The sequence below is a fragment of the Lycorma delicatula genome, chromosome 1 (assembly GCF_047948215.1).
Source record: "Lycorma delicatula isolate Av1 chromosome 1, ASM4794821v1, whole genome shotgun sequence".
In the NCBI taxonomy this organism is placed as follows: domain Eukaryota; kingdom Metazoa; phylum Arthropoda; class Insecta; order Hemiptera; family Fulgoridae; genus Lycorma; species Lycorma delicatula.
This window is the reverse complement of record NC_134455.1, coordinates 314,836,638-314,858,040: the sequence shown is the minus strand read 5'-3', so window position 1 is coordinate 314,858,040 and position 21,403 is coordinate 314,836,638. Positions and strand designations below refer to the sequence as shown.

Here is a 21,403-nt window from a genome sequence, read left to right as displayed (position 1 = left end):
AATTTCATTGTAGTTTTTTTTAATATATCTTTACAAAAAATCATTCATGAAGTTTAGCAACTTATTTTTATAAAGTATATTTAAATAAACTACTTTTTCACATTTACTTTGTGATAAACAGCTTACCATTGAAAAAAACATTATTACATTTTCTATGAAAAAGTGGTTATTCAAGTTTTCTTTCTATACATGCCTATATTTAAAATATTAGTATTATTTTTTAAATGCAGATTTTGATCTACATTTATATGAAAAATTTATTTTTGTTTATGTATGTACCATATAAACTGCCTGTTTTTGTTTACAGTATATTGTAAATCACCACCAGAGATAGAACATGCTCGTCACAATGCACTACCTGAACAAGTTACTTTTGATCTTGACGCAGAAGTTCAGTATCAGTGTACCCATGGATATGTAACAAATGGTTTTCCTAGAGCAAAATGTCTGGCTATTGATAATATGGCTTCCTGGTATGGCCCAGATATTTCATGTGAACGTAAGTTTTAGATTTTTGACATCACTTTAAAAAATTCTTTAAAATGTAAAAACTCTTTTTAGAAAGGCGATAAATAATTATGGTAATTTAGTGTTCTTATTTTATATATACACTTTTTTTATTTATTTATTTTTTTTTTAAAGTTTTAAAGGCATTGACTACTATGGTCATTAGCCCCTTCCACAACAAAAAGAAAAAAGTAAAACATACTATTCTTTCCCAGTAATAAACCACTAGCGACAGTCTTCTTATAGACTTGTCTTGTCTATAAGAATCATCTAAAACAGTTACTCTTCATAGGGCTAAAACACAGAATGGCAAGGGTGTAAATTGTCCTTGCCACTTAAAAACAAGAAACCATTTCTTTCGAAATGTCAATCAATTCAAATTTTACATCTAGTAAAAACTCCATTATAACCATCATTCCAAAATATGTTAAAACTTTGATATATAATTATATATAAGTTATGACAAGAGTGTAAAGGGCTCTTGCCACTTAATATCTCACATCAAAATACGCATATCTAAAAATTATTTAAAAAATACATATCTGTAAATTATCCATAGAAATACAAAATCAATTTTCCTTTAATTTTATCGCCTTGGTTTTCCTTTTGGCCATCTTTTTGTAGTCCTTTTCTCCATCCTCTGAAGGGCCTTGATGTTGACATCCATTGTGTCTGAGTCCTTCAAGATGGAGTCTTAAATTCCCCCGCCATAAGTCTTGGAGGATCTCGTGCACCTGGCGTCGGATGACACCGGCTCCGCTGGCACAGACAAAAGTACTTCGCAGTCCATACTGGATGCACTTACAGCTAAAGTTCATGGGCCGATTGACTGTCTCGCCCTTTCCGCTAATGGTTTCTGTACTTTTGGAGGTTCAACTATGGGTTTTTAAAATCCTTTTCCAAAATCATCACTTCTATTTTTAAAGATCCCTCGGTGGGGGTTTTTACTTCCTATACCTTTACTTTATTTGGTTCAGTTTTCTTTTCAGTTACAGCTTTAAATATAAAAAAAACAGATTTTAGCTTTATTGTGCTACTTTCAACAGATCTATCTACTTTCTCCTGCACAGGCTTTGGACTGATTTCTCTTGATGGATGACTCTTCATTTTGTCCTCGATGATCTTCAATGTACTGTGAGAAGATACCTCAATGTCCTTGACTCCGATTTTCTTTGCTATTAGTAGTCGCAATTATTGATAGTCGTTAACTGTTTCTACAAAAAGCCCTACTGCAGTTTTTCACGTCTCCTTTACTGGTCCTCCAGCAGGTTCCGTGATGCCATGAGCTACCACGAAAGGACTTGTTTTTTTAAAAATCCCTGTCTTTCCTCTTTATGATCAAATATTTTGGTACTGAACCAATTTTCTTCGTTCTAAATTTTTATGTTTTCTTTTTCTTCTCTTCCAATTCCATGATCTCTTCCTTATCGCTGTATTCAACACTCTTCCTTCGCATCAGTTGTGAAGACAAAGACTCTCCAGAACAAGGGTTTTTACATGGACCCTCTGCCACGTGAGGTGTGGATGGTAATTTGTCCATAAACCCAAATTGTGTGTCATGATGTCACAAGGTGCGGCTGGAGAGATGGTTGGGCATGCCCCGGATCATTGATCCTGCCTGGGTTCCCCTAGTCAGCCGCCTCCGACAAATTTTACCCAGGCTGGCGAGCCAGGTACTAGCTGACCACGATACCGACATCCCAGGGCTCGCACATAGCAGTAAGGGCTTCAATACCCTTATCCATGGGACAATCCTTGCCGAAGGCCGAAGTGACTGACTCACGCTGGACGGCGCAAGACATCGGCAGAGCATGCTGACAGCAGCCCACCCTCAAACCAGCTCCATAATGGAGAAAATGGGTGGGCACTCCCCGTCCTCACTCCACCAAGCATCGGCAAACAGATCACAATCATGCCTCCCACCACCGCTGCAAGCAGTGAAACGAGAAGCACAACAGCAACCAGCTCAGATAGCTCGGGACCACCAATCCCATACTCCAAAAGAAGTTCCTGAGCAAGACCATTTCCCCGTTGGCGAACAGAAGTGGAGGTACCGAATTACCATGTTGTTACCCGCCCCAGACGTGTGCATAGATGATCTACAGACGTGGGGTTGGATTTATCTGGGGCATTATTTTTTTTTTTAAATAATCACTGTAAAAAATGAAAGATTTTTGATTAAAAGTCATTACAATTAGAGGATAAAAGATTCTATTGTGTCATTAATGCAATTCATAAAACCAAAAAGTAAAATAACATTTAATATAGAATATACTGCTAGTAGTATATAGATACATGATTTAATGATTGCTACATAGCTGTTATACTATATAATTGTTATGATTTGATCATAAACTCAAAATCGTATTACATGTAAAATTGCTGTTTTATTAAGAGCATATCAGATCTGATTAAAAATCTAGAAAATGTAAAATACCTTAAATATCATCTAAAAGTTCATTACCAGTCTGAAAGTTGAAAACATTTCTGTTTAGAAATATTTTTCAATCAAAAGCTACATTGCGCTCATCATATTTTTACCTGGGAAATAACAAAAATGTTTATCAAACATGTCTGAGTTCAATAAGATTTTTTCTTTAAGAAAAAAGTTCATAAATCATGAAAAAAGTAGCAAAAACATTGTTTTAATTGTTGCTTGCTAAGTACTTTATGTACACTTTCAAAAAAATCCTTTGGAGTTATTATGCAGCTCCTTCGTCATTTGTATTGCCAGTTATTTTATTTTTGGGTGAATTCCAATTCATTAACACTATGTCTATTATTTTTTCTTTATATAAATAATAATTCAATAAATTATTGGCGAATTCAAATAATTCACCATTAAATTGTTGCAATAAGTAGTATGATGTTATTATCATACTACCATGAAGTAGGACTCTTAGACCTTGTCTCTCTCCATTTCCAGCTGTTTGTTTCCAACAGTTTATTTCTGATAGCTCCTATTTCCTTTTAAATTGTCTATAATTTTTATTTTTTCTTGCCTTCTTTTTTTTGCTATTAATTCTAAAGTATTTTGGTTAACCCTTCTCCTTTAATGAAACATCCCAAACAAAAACAAGCAATGTCTTAAATTTTGTTTCCTTCCTACATTGAATTATTCTGATTAAGTTTTTATTCTTTAACTCTTTTTATAATTTCTTTATTTTTCAATATATATGTCCAGTCAATCCTCTCCAACCTCCCCCACACTAAATGTCTCCAGCCTTTCCTTTTCCCTTTTTTTAAAGCAGATGTTGCATACCCATGCACTCCCAACATAATATTTCACAAGACACCTCTTCAGGCATGACTCCATCTTAGCACATAACTATTTAATTGTATTTATTTTGGATTTTAATTTGCAGTTTTCTGTTTCCATTTTACTTAGGAATCTGTACTGTTTCTGTTAAATTCTAATTACTTCTATTTTTATAAAAGTAGATTTTATGATAGATTGCCTTATTTGTTTTATCAGTTCATTACATTCACTTCTGTTTTCCTAACATTTATTTTCATATATTCAATCATAGTAATTTTTAATTTAAAATCATCTTTTGGATTCCTATGTTTCATCTCCTTAAAAAAAATCTACTGCAAGTCTTAAATAAATTATTTTTCTTTCTGTAACACTGATCCCATTATCTTCTGTTGGGAATTTTTTTATATTATCTTCAATAAACATATTACAAAAGGTTAAGGATGTGGAGCACCTTTACCTTACTCCTCTTCCTACATTAAATCTCTGTTTGCTCATTTTTTATTTTCATAGTCATTTTCAGATTCATCTACAATTCATTAATTGATTTTCAGTTTTTCCAGTTTTCTCTGTTGCTTTTTAATACTTCCATTAGCTTAACTTATTTGATTCAATCAGTTTCTTTTAAACAGCCACGAGTATAAAATATTCACTTATTCCTTTGGCTTTTTTATATTACTTCTCAAGTTATTAGAACAGCTGTCTTCCCTGGGTCTCTTTTCTTTAAACATTCATATTGATCTTTTGTAATAACTTATTTTTTTACATAGTCTTATGTTCAAGTTAACAAAAGAATCTCTGCTGAATATGAAATTAAATTAAATATTCTGTGATCTTCATTCTTCACCGCACCAAACATTTTGGGAGTTAGAATCATGGTTGTTTTAATAGATGTCCTGTGATGTTTAAAAAACAGATCCATAAACCTCATTACACAATTTCACCATCTCATGTAATAATCATTATCAAGACATTTAATCACTTCTATTGACAGCATCCATTCTCACAGCATTGTCATTCTTCATATCTTTTATTGCTTGTGTAATTTATCATTTTAGTTTTATTGCCCCTTCTTACTTCTCTACTATTTCATTCTGATCTTCTACAGGAAGATCATTTGGCTTTCTTTTTGATTGGTGTAGTTCCTTCACATATTCCTTTCATCTTTCCAGTACATCTTTCCTTTTGTTTAAGAGTTTGCTATTTCTACAGTCAATTTCTGTAGTACGTATACTCTTCCTCTACTTTTTGAATGTTACTATATTTTACTGTTTCAGTTCATACATTCATTACCTCATAATTTCCTATTCTTTCTAAAATTTCTATATCTGACCATTCATCTGCAAGCTCATTTGTTTTTCTATGTTCCTCTTCTTATAGAAGAGATTCCAGTAGAAGAGGGCTTCTCTGAAAGCTCTCTTCTCTGTTAGCTTCTTCATCCTATGTGTTCTTATATTTTCTTCTCCCTTCAATTTTTCCATTCAGCCTTCAGGTAATCCATGGCTTTTTCTTCTTCCTTTGATAAACCAGCTTTGTATTTCCCCGTTTTTATGGCATCTTTCATTCTTACTCATAATTCATCTGCAGTATTTTCCTTCTCTATCTTTTTCTTCAATGATTGAGCTAACTTCTTTCCTACTACCTCTTTTCCAATATTATTTTTCCCAGATATCATTTGATTACTTACTTTATTCTTTTGACTCTCTTAGTACTATTTTTATTTCTGCTTTTAATTGCATGGTTACTACTAATGTTGATTTCTGGCAATTCATATACATTTTTCATTGTGTTTGTGATTCTTCCTTGCACAAATATGTAGTTAATTTGATATCTGTTTTAATTTCTTTGTATTTTCTTTATATGTAGTTTTCTTTTATGGTTTCTAAACCAATACTTTTTATGGTCATTTTATTTACTGTATAATACTCAGTTAATTTTCTCCTGCTTTAGTTATTTCCAGTACATACTCCCCCTTTACCTTCTGATCCTTTCTCCCCCATAGCAATCTAGATTTTCATTTTTTCCTGACTGCAATTTACCTTCATCATCTATAATATTTAGTCTCTATTCAACACATTCATTCAGTTTCATCTTACTTATATTAACTGTTTGAAGTATGACAACTGGAACAACTTTTTAACCCTACATGAAAAAGTAATGATAAAAAAATAAAATTTAATTTTTTTTCAAGACTATCTGTCTATCTTACAATTTTATAGCACAAAATTCTACCTGCATATGTTATTTTTTAGAAAATATGGTTAAAAATTTAAAAATATGATGGTTAGTGTCACTAACCATTATTCATTTGTATACATTGACCATTATTGAATAATATAAAATTAATTACAGAAAAGATGAAATACAAGTATATAATAATGAATTTTTGTATCATTTAATCACATTTCAACTTCATTATTTATGAAATTGTTGAAAAGTCTTTATCATTACGTAAACGTAGGGGAACATTGCATGTTGTACACATCCAGATTGTTTGGAGAGGATTTTTCTTTGTACTATACTTTGCATAATGTTTAGAGACAGATCTAATTGGTTGGTAACAATTCGATTCCAATCTGATATATTTACTAACAACAGGTTTGTTTCCTTTTATTTCAATGGATCATTTTGGTACTTTTGGAGGCATGATTATATGCTTGTCATTTACAGCTCGGCAAAAATTTTTATTTGTTTGTTGATTAGTAGCTGGTGTGAGTTTTTTGTGAATGATAAATGAATTGGTGACATACATATTCAAAAAATGAAAAAATAAACATAAATACATTTTTTTCTGTTGTGATGAATTTACAATTTTGAGTTAAAGCCCAGGCAAATAATGGGGGGGTGACTGAAACATCACTAGGTGGGATGTCTTCCCCTATGGGGTTGGGATGTTGTGATCAATTTGGTAGTTCTTTTTAAGCCAATCAAATTTGTCCACAAAATTCATGTTGAGATTGCAGTCGCTCAGAATTTTTGGACAAGAAACTATAATTGAATTTCCATTCTTTTGCTTCCTTTTCTTTGACATGACATCACATGATCATGGTAATTTGAAAGGAAGTAGATTTTTTTTGTCCATCCAAGCAGTCATAGTTAATCCATCATTTGTCTTGTCTCCAGTCGTAATCTCCTCTTGCCATAGACTTTTCATTTTTGAATCTGGGCAAATGTTTTCTCATTGGATTGAGTGTTCCAGAGGCAAAACTGTTGTTTTGTTTTAGCATCAACAACAATTCATAACCACTGAAAAAGTAGTCAATGAAAAGTTGATTATTTTTAGCATAAAAATCTCTGCAAAGGTCAAGGACAACACGAGGTGCCAAACCAATTTGTCTTATACCATCTTTCTTACCATGTATACTTCAAAGCATGCATTATAGCCCTTTGAATTTCAAACCATCCATACCTTGAATCCTAATTTTGTAGGCTTATCTTTTAAGTATTGTTTTATACTGGATCTCCCTTTGAATTTCACCATTGCTTCATCAACTACAAGCTTTTGATAAGGATGATAGTTTTTAGTACATACGTTTTCAACGTAATTAATTATAGGTCTTATCTTAAATAAGCTATCATAACCTACTTCATTTCAATTTGGCATAAAAGAGTTTTCATTGAAATGTAAGTGACTTAAAAGTCAATCAAACCTGTTCACCATCATAATTGGTGATATATAATAATCATGAAAAAATGGTTTTCACGATCAATAATCACATTAGCTTTGAAGCCTTTTCATCCCCATACACATATTCATTCCTAGGGAAATCCAGATCTCATTGGTATCTGTTGGTATATAAGGTTTACTTTACTGTGTTGCATGTAGATTATTTTGAAATACGATGTGCTGTATTAGTTCATCATCAAAAAAATGGGTGAATATTGCTAACGAACTCTTATCCTCCATGTATTTATCGCATCTGAAGGATTTTTCTTTTCAATGAAATTAGGAAAAGGAGTGATTTCTCTCGCTTCATTATCCCATGTAGGTTGGGATGGTAGAGCTAGGAGATTTATACCCTTTGGGTCATTTTGTACACTGGTTTCTGTAGGCAGTGGGGATATAATTACAGTTACAGAAGACTGAGTAGGAATATGATGCTGATTTGTTTCTTCTTCTTGACCTTGAAGATCTGAATCAAGCATCGGGTCATTTTTTCCTTCACAATCAGTTAACTGATGATGTAGCAGACATATAGCATGACTGCAGTTGCATATGATCTAAAGAAAATGTTGAGTCAGAGTCAGAATTATCACCGAAAGCATAATCAGACCCAGATGGTATCTCTTCAACTCCATTCAAAATATCATGTTCTTTTATAGAAAGCCATTATGTCGTTCCATTATAATAAATTTGACAATAATAACAAAATGTGCTTACGAAAAGTAAAATTGTCACACAAGACTAAGCTGTATAGTTTTGAGGTTAAATGTGCATGACCTATGATAACCACAACTGAATTCAAAATTATAATGTAATATCAGTATCTTCCAAAAATTATATAAATACAGAAAAACACATTGACAAAGCTACTAAAATATATATGACAAAAATAAACTCATAAATAACTTCAACAATACCACGAACATGCAAAGATTATTTTATATTAATTGTTTATATTAGTTGCATTGACTAATATTAAGTTCTATGAACTAGTGCTATCTTGTGATTCATCAGTAAACTATAAGTCATTATTGTTCACATAAACTCCATGCTGATATAATTATATGACAATTTTTTTAAAAGTGGTTAGCTATGCTAATCACTGATCATGAATGGACTAATAAAAGGTGGTTATCAACACTAAACACCATGTTTCAAAGAGTTAACCAGATGGCGTATCCTACCCTACTAAAGGGCGCGTGTGTGTCTGTCTGTCCCCCTTAGCTTAGTAATGGATGTACTGATCACTAGTAGAAAATCCTGATTCGTTAATACATGTCTTGTGGTTAAGTGTATACTTGTTATATTATTATATATGTATATATCACATATATATCAATATATATATGTAAAATATATATTAATAATGTATTTTTATTTTATGTGATTGTTGTTCTTCATAAAATAATGAACTATAACCAAAAAGTGGGTACTGGAATGTACTGATCATCAGCAGAAAATAGCGATTCGTTAGTAAGAATTTCTAGAGTTAGATTTCTAATTTAACTTTCGTTATATCAATTTTCATCAATCAAAAAAAAAAATATTTTTACCCAAGAGGTAATAATTTTGGACACCTAATGATCCCATTACGAGATGCCTATGGGCGTGCCTATGGCATACCTCTGCAGCTATATATATATATATATATATATACATACAAAAGCAGACTTAATCCTTTGGGTTCACTTTTATCATTGGAAAAAATTTACCTTTGTATATGTTTTGCTAATTCTTTGTTTAGAATGATTTCTTGACCATTTCTTCCTTTTCTTTTTCCAGAATAATATGTTATAACATCATTGCTGTTAATTTCATATTCTCCTTCCCATGTCATTTTAGACATGAATAATATACATTCTGTTTACTCTCATCTCTCTTTAATTTTCCACCACAACTGTTTGCACAAATGTCTGTCCTTTTTATAAACCAATCGATATCTTCTTTCTCTTGTTGACTACTTCCTAGCAACTTCTTATGCTGCCACTCCAGAGATCTGATGGGAAGAAATTTTCCTTTGAAACATATAACAGAGAAGAATGTGTCATCATATTAAAACTTGAGAAACATTTGGCAGTGGTATTATGTTGCTTTCCACGTATATGTTAGCCAACATGGAGAACAATTTCTGCAATTGTTAATATAGAGAACAGATGCTACTCTAAGCCCTTATCTGAACAGTAAGTATTTCTGTAACTACTTTAGTTTGTCTCCAAACTTTCAATATGTTCAACTCGGAAGATGTGACCAGTAACTAAGCTACCACTGGTGTAATACACAGAATCAGTAGAGCATGCAAGCTTCACTGCTAACATCAAGAACTGTACTCTACAAGTGAGAATGCAATAAATAAAACAATTTTTTAGTAGTTTTAGAATATAGTAAATTCAGTAAAGCACCGAAATAGTAAAAATGATTTATGCATTAATTATTTAAATACATGTATTATTTAATTTTATTAATTTGCACTGAAATATAAATCCATCAAGAGATTGTTTAATAAATATAGATTCACATTACACAATGCTTACAAGGGTGGTCACATTACACAGTACTTATGAGGATGGATCAATAAGTACCAGAGTTGAAAATTAAAATGCAAGTTTTTCAGAAAAAAGTTTTAGTTTTCAACATAATCTGCTTTTAGGAGGATACACTTTACCCATCATCCCTGCCATTTTTCTAAACCCGTTAAACAATACGATTTGTCAAACTCATCAAAATAAGCTTTTATCTTGAGATGACCTCTTCGTTTGAGCCAAATTTTTTTTTTTGCAACCCATGTTTTCATGTTGGGGAGCAGAAAGAAGAGGCAGGGAGCCAGGTCGAGCAAGTACAGTGGATGCAACAGCAATTCGTAGCGCAATTCACAAAATTTGGCCGTAACGATTCCAGATCAGTGAGCTGGTATGTTGTGATGAAACAGCACCTTTTTCTTTGCCAAGTGGGGTTGTGTCTGTTTCAATTTCTTGTCTAATAATTCGCTGTAGTTCTGTTCCCATAATTGTGCTTCCTTTGGAGTAGATTTGCCTGGAAAAAACCATTGTTTTTACTGTTGTTTGGTCTCTGGCGTACAGTAATCGATCCAGGTTTCATCAACGGTAATGACTTGATGTAAAAACGCCTAAGGATTTCACTTAAAGATGTCCAAACACTGCTTCGAAGTTAACAGTCATATCCGCTTGTTGTCTGAAGTTAGCAATCTTGATACCCATCGAGCTGACAGCTTTCTCATTTTTAAATTATCATGTTTACTGCCATTCTGTATGACACGCCTATGGCCTCTGCTACTTTGCACACTTTCGTTCAATGATCAGCAAGAATCACATCATGGACCTTTTCAACAATTTCCTCAGTAACCATGTCTGCTGGGTGATCTGGGTGCTTCTCATCAAAAACAGATATATGGCCACATTTAATTTGGTAAAACCAATATCACTAGTTGTCATAGGAGAGTCCCTATAGACATAATCCAACTTGACTTTTATTTCTTCGCACATTTTTTCATCCAGAAATAAAACGCAAATTACAGATCAATATCGTTCTTTTTCCATTGTATCGAAAAACACCAAACATATTTGATACAAATAGCTGTCAAATAAAAACTAACCTATGAATCAGTCTGAAATTTTGTATGGCGTCATTTGATAAATGGTAGTATACTGTAGTAGTGCCAACTTTTCTCAGTAACGCCACCTGTCTTCAAACACAGGTGATCCACTCTCGTATTTATTAAAATTATTTTATTGACATTGTTACCCCAGGATTGGTCGCACCACAGTGCTTTGCACTAGGCTGTTTCTTTTAATTCTGTAACATTTTTTAAAGATTATGCTACCCTTTTGTGTACCATGTTAAGGTGTAAAGATAGATAAGATGGTACAAAATTGATTGAAATATTTAATTTTTGGACTATGCAATAAAAAAATTGATAAAGTAGCACCCATTAGAAAAATAAACTTAAATTTCCACTGAAAAGGTAACTATGTTTTGAAAGAATGAATTATGATAATCAGGGTGCCTGTCACAATATATCCAAATTCTTTAAATGGTGTCCATTTTCTTAATTAGTTAAATCTAAATTAAAAGAATACAGAAAAAATTATATGCTAAAAAACTTTAAAGATACTTAAACAAGTAATCTCACAACCATACACATCAATATTGATTACTGAAAATCTTTAGAAAAGTATCTTGTGACACTGATATCAGATATTGGAAAAACATATGCATTCAAATAAACATATTTTTTGCAATATATTTGAGAAAAAAAACTATTTTGCTCTTTTATTAGAGTTTAATTAAATTAAAGTACCACACACAAAAAAAAATTTAAATATGTAAAACTTTTCTGTTCTTTTAGAGAACAGAAAACCTTTTAGAGAACAAAAGCCTTTTAAGGCTTTTCTGTTCTTTAGAGAAAAATCTCACTAAAAATATAAAATTAAAGCAGTGTAGGGAAAATGTTTTACAGAAATTGGTAATTAGTATAAAGATCACCTTATAATGTAAGTGTTAATAGAAGCATATGCCTTTTCCTGGATTAAATATTTTAAAATTTTCATTTTAGCTAGATCGTGTGGTCCGCCTCAAGACACTGCTCATGGTTGGCATGCAGGTGAGTGCTACACATACGGTTGTCGTGTTTCTTATCATTGTGCTGATGGCTTTGAACTAGTTGGACGTAGTGAAAGATTTTGTCAAGCAGATGGTACATGGTCACCTAAAGAATTACCTGCCTGCGTGCGTAAGTATCTACAACATCTTTTTATCACTTTGTAATTGTGCCATTCAAGTGCCAAGAAAAACTCACTTCTATGATTTTTAATTTTAACACTTCATTTACCACTATGATATGCTGGCTGGTACTGAAGTATTTTTATTTTACTTCATGGTTCCTCCATTTGTCATACCTGAGATTTTTTCAATTTCAGGTTGCTTTTTACACATTTATTGTAAAATACTCAGGAAAAGATTTAATAAATTATCTTGTTTGATTAGCAAGTTTTTATTAATCTTATATATATATAAATGATTGTTTGTTTGTTCCAAATGCGCTTCTTTACCATTCATCCTTTATCATTCATCCATTCCTGCAAAGGTTTCTGAATTAGTTTGGACTCACTAGGTAGCGCTGGGGGTCGAGATATTTCAAAAAATTGTATTAATGGTCCGATTTGGCTCATGTTCAGTATATATATTGAAATATTTTTTTGCAAAAAATGGACCCTCTAGGTGGTGCTGGGTTTGAGATATTTTGAAAAATTGTATTTATAGTTCGATTTGGTTCGTATTCAAAATGTGTGTTACATGGAACGAAATACCTCTGAAAAAATGGATCCGCTAGATGGCACTGGGGTAGAGATATGTAGAAAAATTGCATTTATGGTCCAATTTGGCTCATATTCAGAATATATATTAGGTGAAAAGAAATATTTTTGCGAAAACTGGAGCACTAGATGGTGCTGGTTTCGAGATATTTACAAAATAAACAAGTATAACAACGGACTTTCTTCTTCTATATATATAAAAGGCAATGTTCATATATGTGTCCGCTATAAATTAAAAAACTACTGGACCTATTTACATGCAGAAAAAAGTGAGAAAGGGAAAACAGAGAAATAGGGAACTGGGGGGATGGGTAAAGGGAAACAAGGGAAAAGGAGAATATGAAAATGGAGAAGGGGGAAATGAGAAAAGGGTGAAAATGGAAAAGATCCCTTTTTCCATTTTCACCCTTTAAGTGAAAGGTTAAATTCTGTGAATTCCATAATGATCAGTTTTTTAATGTTTAATCAAACTTTCAATTCTGTATATATATATATATATATATATATATATATACACACACACACACATACACACACTCAAATATAGCAATGGAAAGCATTGCCAAGTCAGCTAATATTTATATAAAATAAATTTAAAAGTTCAATTTATCTCATTCTAATGCCCATAAAATTATATTTTTAGTAAAAAAAAAATATATTAAGTAACAAGTAAATAAATCTTTATTTCCACAATATTAATTGCCTACTGAATGATTTAAATGTTTTATTCTTTTAAAACTGTTTTCGTTTTTCTGGCAATATATCATGGGATCAAATCTTTCAGAAACATTCTGTTTTCTTAAAGAAACATGCATCACTTCTCAAAATATAATCTGCTGTCACTAATGAAAAGGACCTTTAAACATTAAACAAGTACAGAACATTTCTTTTTCAAGATTTTAACTGATTGTTGGATGTAAGCTAGTGATATTTTTTTTACTGATATCTTTCTAATTAATGCAACTCTTTCCCCCTTAATATAAAAATGTGATTCATTGAAAAACAATGTTTTTCCAGTTTTTTTTTTCAAATTTGCATTTAATTTGGACCTTATGAGCCTTTTTCTTCATGCTATTGTTGTCAAGAACCTAACTTTGCATCCAGTTGCAAGCAACCCATGTCAAACAATTTTCACAGATACATTAGTTCCACTTGCTGTTGAATATCAGTTTTAAGTTCACCAGTTCTAGGATCAGTTTTACTTTAATCAAGTTAATAATTATTCCTATTGTACTAGAATAACCTAGAAAATAATTCTGCTGCTACATTTGCCCTTTTGTTCAATGTCAGAGAAACCAGTTTCAGATGGTTCTAAAATATTATTTACTGCACAGGTTTCACTACTTCTAAAATATCATTTACTATACAGGCTTTACTACTCAAAAGTTGTTTATTATTATGTAATATTGGTGTACTTTGAAAGAGAATAAATGCAGAACTTTTATTTGAAGTCACATCCATTGTTTTGTATACACTACACAAAGTAAATAAATTTAGAAATATCATTTTGTTGCAAAACACTTCATAAATTTTTGTCAACATTAACAGTTACCAATTACTGTATTATGAAAGAACATAATCTCACATAACTCTGAAAACCTAAAGAATGGATTTTCAAGCAACAGTTGTTGCTTGATATAACTAATAACAAATGAACCAAGATAAATGATTATATCATTTTAACAAAAAAAATAAGCTAGCCATTACACAGAATAGTGGCAATATTATTAACTGTTATTGATTACTGTTATTACGAAGTGAGAAAAATCAAATTTGCAAAAATTTGATTTTTGTTAATCAATTTTGTAAATGATATACAAAAAACCTTATATAGAATCTCTTATAAAAGAAAATACATACAATAAATGAAAAGATCATTTACCATTATAATTACAATCTATTTACAAATAATGATCCTGCTTATTTTGATTTAAACCCATAATTATCTTTTTTTATATTACTGTTTGTGATTTCCTAGAGCCTTTTTTTTTGTAAATTTTATTTCCTTTTTATATGTGATAATAAAATAGTTTACTTTCTACAAATAAAAGTTTTTAATGAAATTAAAAACGTAATAATAATAATTAGTTGATAATTAGTTGATGAAAATTTAGTGCTAATATAAAATAGACATCATCAAAAAAGTCTGCTTTTTTGTTACATTTGAGAAAATATTTATTACATTCATAAATTACTGTTATACTGGCACATTTCCATAAAATAAAGTGAGACAAAAAAATATTTTTGTTAATGAAAATCTAATGCTGATGTGAATGAAATAATAAAAATATATTTGTGATTTGTCTGTATGAGAAAAAATGTATCACATTTATAAATGGTATATTACACGAGCAATAAATAAAATACAAATTTTCATCATAATAAACAAAGCAAAATTAAAAAAATCTGACCAATCATTTTCTTGACACTTGAAATTAACACTTTTGTAAAAAAAAAAAATGTTAAAAATTACTTCTGTCCTTATAATTTTTCTTAAAGAATTTTTTTTAATTGATATATGTTATGAAAACTTATTTTTGATGATTTGAAATTTATAAACAATTTAATAGAAAATTTGAGTTTTACACCATATTAAATAAAACTTGGTCTCTTCTGTATTACTATTGTAAATTCTGATTTATTTGAAGATTGCCTGTAAATATGGGATTATCAAAAATTGTTCATGAAAAGTATTCTGTTTTCTTTTCTTTTTAAAGCAGTTTTGATGTTAAAACCTACAGTAATTAATAATATGAAAAATTAATGTAATTACTTTAAAGAAGAGAATTTTATCTTTGATTTAATATATATATATATATATATATATATTATTAGATGTAATATGGTGGCCTTTTTTTATATTGTTTTTTCTCTCTTTCTAAAAATTTAGAAGTTTTTTTTGGTGAGCCATTTGTATTAAGTAAGAACATATATAGTATAGTATTACGTACATAATCTCATAATTTATTTAAAAACAGGATAGAAAAATTTTCTTTCTCTCTTGTTTGTAGGTAAGAACATTATTAAAACTAATGAATATCTTGAGTGTCTGTGAGAAAACTACAGTCACTTCATAATGTTACTATTATACAACAAAACCAGTAGTGAAATTCCTCTTATATTAATACTTGTGGAAATGTAACATTTTTATTACTGTCATTATAATATAATGCATTTACATTTTTATTTTAAAAGTTATATTATACAGTGAAGTTGATTGAATCTATTTTTCTCAAAAGCATTAAAATTCTAAATTTCTAAAAGCAATTACTACTGAAAAACATTAAGATACTCAAAACTCTATTTTTTATAAATTTAATGTAAAAAAATTTTGAGGTTAAGTAACACTATTTTATAAATGTGAAAATTTTTAATTTATCATATCTAGTATGAAACTATTAGTTGGATAGTTGCTGTTGTCCCTGGTTTGTAATGTGGTTACAGCGGTTCAGTGCCCACAGCCGGAAGATCCGGTTAATGGAAAGGCGATTTATACTTCATGTTCATATAACTCTGTTGTATCATATGAATGTAAATATGGTTATACTCTTATTGGTGATGTTACTCGACGATGTGGTGCTGACAAGAAATGGTCTGGTTCAATGCCAAAATGTCAAGGTATGTTAAATTTTGATAATGATTTGTACTATTATTATATTAAACATTTTCTTAAATATTATCAGCACTTGTTTTTTAATAATCTTTTCTTTATAAATGTTATTAAAAACTCTTTGCTTTATGCTTGCATTATCATTGTTATTTTAAGTTAAATTCTTATCTAGTTATGCAAAGGATATGCAATTATTTTTATTTTGCAAGGAATGGTAACATTTTTCTTATAATATTTATTATTCTATTCATATCTCCTATTTTTTTCATATGTTTGAAACTTTATTACTTTATTACTTCATTGATCTATCTATAAATATCACACATTATCTTGGTTTTATATATATATATATATATATATGTATATAAAAACTTGAAAATGCATTTTTCAAATTATTTTTTATTTAATCTTTATTCTTTACATTCTTGATAATTTATTATCATACATTCAGAGAAATTATAAAGTAGATTTTTAATTGTATAACTTTTTTTTCAATTTTATTGAAACTTAAATTTTTTCTTGGCAGCTATGAAAAATAAACTATAAGAGTTCAATTATTTACAGTTAACATAATTATTAACTAGAGTACAATTTAAATGAAGGTAAACTGTAGTTTTTAAGTATTGAATTTTGCTGAAAAATTTCTACCTCATTTACCCTTTCTCTTTCTATTTATCCATAGCAAGACAATTTAGTAAGTACACAGTAAAACAGTTAATATTAAATATATATAAGGGAGTATTCAAAATATTACTGGTGCTATTAAAAAAAACCTATATAGTTACTCTTCCTTGGCGTGAACCTAAAATAATATACACACTATTAAGTATGTGTGCAAAAACCTATTATTTCTACTATACTATCACATTCAGGGCAGGATTTAGGCATGGGCCACATGGGCCCGGGCACAGGATGGAAAATTTGGGTAAAAATGTGAAATTTTTTCAAAAGATAGATTTTACACATATTTACTACTGACAAAATAAAATATGGAAAACATGTCCTTTTCAAAGTAGTCTTAAACCACAATAATTAAGGCAGATCAATTGTAGGACTACTGGTCTTTTGCCAGCAAGCATGTGAAGTCGGTAAGTATATGTTTGGTTATGCATACATTTGTTGGAAAGGGTGGCAGCAAGCCATGTACTGTGTGGGCAGCACGATGCAGTACTCAGAGGGTGATGCTGTCCTGTGTGCGTGGGTGCTTGCACCTGCATGGGCATAAGCACTTTGAGCCTCAATGCTTACATTCTATGAGCCAAGTGCCTCGACCAACCAAAATGTTTACTGTTAGTTGATGCAAGCACTCGTCTGTTGTCTATTGAAGCTGACAGTCTGCGTTTGTGCCGTTGTGCCATGATGATTTTCCTACTGTTTCAGTTAAAAGTTTTGTTGTATATAAAATGTTTACAATATTTTTTTTTAAATGTAATTTGCTTCAGTAAAATTGTATTTCTAAAATATTCTGGTACCTTTATTTTATAAGTACTCAGTTCATTTAGTATACTTTTGGTTTAAAGTTAAGTTTGGGTTAATTATTTTAACCAAAAAAATGGATAGACAAAAAAGGCTTAGCAGTGCAAAGTACCAAAAAGTAGCTGGCAAGAAGAAAATTAAAATGAGTGAAATAATAAATAAAACTGTAAAACTAAATAATTTTTTTTAAAACTAATCTTAGTGAAAGGAAAACTTCTTCCTGATCTGATTCAACACCTTCACAAAATTCAAGGGTTGATGAAGAAATGTATGGAGTCAAAATGACTTTTATTGAACCTGTTATGCCTGCTGCATAATTAATTAATTATGTGGTAAGATGTTATGATTAAGAAGCCCAAGTTAATGATTAAACTAGTCTTGTATCATTGTCAACCGAGTAAGTGAAGATTTTTCATTGCATCTGACACTGTAAAAAGCGAAGATGTCCTTTTAAAACTTGATACTACTACTACTAATATTACCGGTAACTTGAAGCCAGATAATATTCCAGTATTGTGAAAAATTAAATACACTGTGAGAGACTATTATATTAAATATGGTTTCAGTCAATATAAAGATGGTAACTTTGATCAATCCAAAAGAGTACATCCTGATAAAAACATATCCTTGATGAAAGCATTGTTTTGCAGAAAACTTGCTAATGAAGATCTAGTGAATAGGGATTACCTAGTTTATTACCCTAACCAGGTGTCTGTTTTATGGCCCCTGTAATCGATTTGTGACAGTGGATTTAGTGATTGGAAACATGGTTATCAGCATGTTAAAGAACATGAGAACTTACATGCTCACCTCAATAATCTGTTAAACTATAAATTGAGAACTGCTGAAATGGGGAAGGTTTATAACCAGTTACAAACTTAAATTGAAGAAAAAATAAAATACTGAAGGGCTGTGCTTCAAAGACTGGTTGCCATGATTAAGAAACTAGCACCACATGGCCTTACCTTCAGAGGAGAAGATGAACTGTTTGGTTCCAGTAACAGTGGAAACTAAATGATGTGCCTGGAGCTAATCGCAGAGTTTGACCCTTTTATAAAAGTTCACAAGCATGGAAATCTTGGTCAAGATAAATCATTTTAACTTTCATCTACAGACTGTGATGAGTTGATTGAGATAATGGGTAGAAGTGTTATAGAGTATCTTAAAAGAAGTGAAAACCTCAGAATATTTTTTAGTAATCGTTGATTCAACTCCTGATGTTACACATAATGACCAGTTAGTTAGTTATCTCTCACCTTAAGGAGTGTAAATAAGTCTGGTATCCTGAAGAATGCTTTATAGAATTTTTTAAAATCCAAGAGTATACAGGAAAAGATTTTGTTGATTCAGTTTTTGAATTTCTCAAGGCTCATGGCTTATGCACTCATAATTGCCACGGACAATTGTTTAATAATGCTTCAAATATGTCTAGGTTGTACTCTGGATTACAAAATCCAGAAACAAATACTAAAAGAAATAAATCCATTGGTATTTTATGTGCCATGCCCTGCCAACTTCCTTAATTTGATGGGATCTAGTGCGACAGACTGCTGCTTGTTACAGGGCCTCTACAATTTTCTTTCTTCATTGACTCATCGATGGAACATGCTAGAATCATTTTTCAAAACTGGTGATAAGAGCCTCTCCATAAAATCACTGAGCATAGCAAGATGGTTAGCCAAGGAAAAAGCATGCAAAAGCCTCAACAGAAATTTTGAGACAATTACAAAGGCTCTCAAAAGTATGACAAGAGCTAAGATGAAAATGAAAAACAAAGAACAAAGCCAAAGAGGGCTTTTAAGAAAACTTGTTTGCAATTAAACTTTGTTTATGGCAGCCTTATGGGGTGACATTCTCAATAAATTTTACTCTGTTAGTGAAAAGATACAATCACATCATATGAATGAAGCTACAACTGTGATGCTGTAGAAATCTCTGATTGCATTTGTGGAAGAATTGAAAGGTCTGTTTAACTTCTATAAGATGGCTATTGAAAAAATTAAAGACTGATTTTAGTAGGATAGTGGGAATAGTGTTGGTTAAAAATTGGATCTGAGAGGAGGATAGTCAAGGGGGAGGGACCAGATTGGTAGGGTGAACGTAGGAGTGGCAATTTTGCCTAGGTCCATGGGCTCTAAACATGTAAATCCAGATGTGATCACACTTCATGAGCATACAAGCCATCATTGTGTAATAACATCTGATACAAGTTACTACTTATTAGAATAATTGTTTATCTAAGTAATTAGCCATGTAAATAAATAAATCTTTTGTTCTGACTGGTACATAATAATACATTATGCACACTGTAGGAATGGGTAGATATGCTACTCATATCTATAATATAAATAAAAAAATAAACTCCCCCAGCATTTTCCTGTACAGATCAAGGGAAACAAACCATGGATAAATCATATTCAAAGCAAAATTACAAAATATAAAATTAATTATAAAAAAAAAGAATAGTGGTGATTAAAGTTTATATTAAATATTTAAAACAAACACAAAATTATTTTTTGGGTAAATACATGTAGATACAAAATACACTTTTAAAAAATAACTACAAAATAAATTGCAATTAAAAAGACAAAATCATTTGAGCACACATTTATATTCAAGTTGAACGAGATACAAAAATTAAAGGTATTTTATTTTTTAATGGTATTATATAAATATTCATCAACATAGTAATATTGTTTCTGTAAAAAAATTTTTAGTTGTTTTAAATAAATTGGTGAGAAAATTTTTTAAAACTGTATGGTAATTTATTAAAAATGGCAATGGATAAGACTTTTCTCATAAACCAAAGTATTGAGTTAAGATATACAAAGACATTTCTGTTGTCTATTTTATATATGTGGATATTATTTTTAAAGAGTAAATAACTTCTTTTTAGCAAAGATTGCACAGTAATAAATATAAACACATGGATAAGTTAATATTTTTAATTTTCTGAATATTGGTTTACAAAATTCATACTTAAAGCTCCAATAATGATCTGACATTCCATTTTTCTATTTTGAAAACTCATTCTGACTTTTTGAGGGAGCTGAAAGAGATGATATTATACTTCAGATGGGCATGCTACATAATTCCAAAATTAACTATTTGAAAAATTGAACTAATAGAGTATTCTTCAATTTATCAATATTGACATAGTTTCTAATGGCTTTTCTTTATATAGCCTACAGTAAACCCCAACAGGTTTTCAAAACAAGGATATTTTAACAGATTTTTGTCAATTAGCAAAGATGAGCCAGACTTTGCCTTTTGTAGTACATCATGTAACACTATTAATTGGGAGAATTAACTATTAATTATGTTACCATAAAGGATTTAGTATAAAGCCCCTAGTAAATATATTTTGAATATCACCTCACGTAATTTATCAGGAATAAAATACTCTGCCTAACCACAACTTGGTCATCATGTTGTGAATTCAGTATTATGATATATTTTAGGTTTTCAAAAATCTTTTTATTAAGATAGAATCAACTTGATTTTATTTGCTTGTTTATTTATTTATTATTTTTTCTTTTTTTTAACAGTTGGGGAATATA

The 21,403-nt window shown here is 30.5% G+C and overlaps 1 protein-coding gene across 6 annotated transcripts in view; it reads left to right on the top strand.

Annotated features, from left to right (window-relative positions):
• The window catches only part of Hasp (Hig-anchoring scaffold protein), a 502,258-nt gene that overhangs the window by 398,457 nt on the left and 82,398 nt on the right, over positions 1-21,403 (top strand). For 4 of the 6 annotated variants that reach the window (XM_075381932.1, XM_075381913.1, XM_075381921.1 and 1 more), the window contains exons 5-7: positions 308-499; positions 11,998-12,174; positions 16,193-16,375. In XM_075381932.1, the coding sequence (XP_075238047.1) occupies positions 308-499; positions 11,998-12,174; positions 16,193-16,375 (552 nt within the window). Of the gene's footprint in view, positions 1-307; positions 500-11,997; positions 12,175-16,145; positions 16,166-16,192; positions 16,376-21,403 lie in introns of those variants that run through there. The other 2 variants (XM_075381941.1, XM_075381960.1) reach the window with 2 other exon arrangements.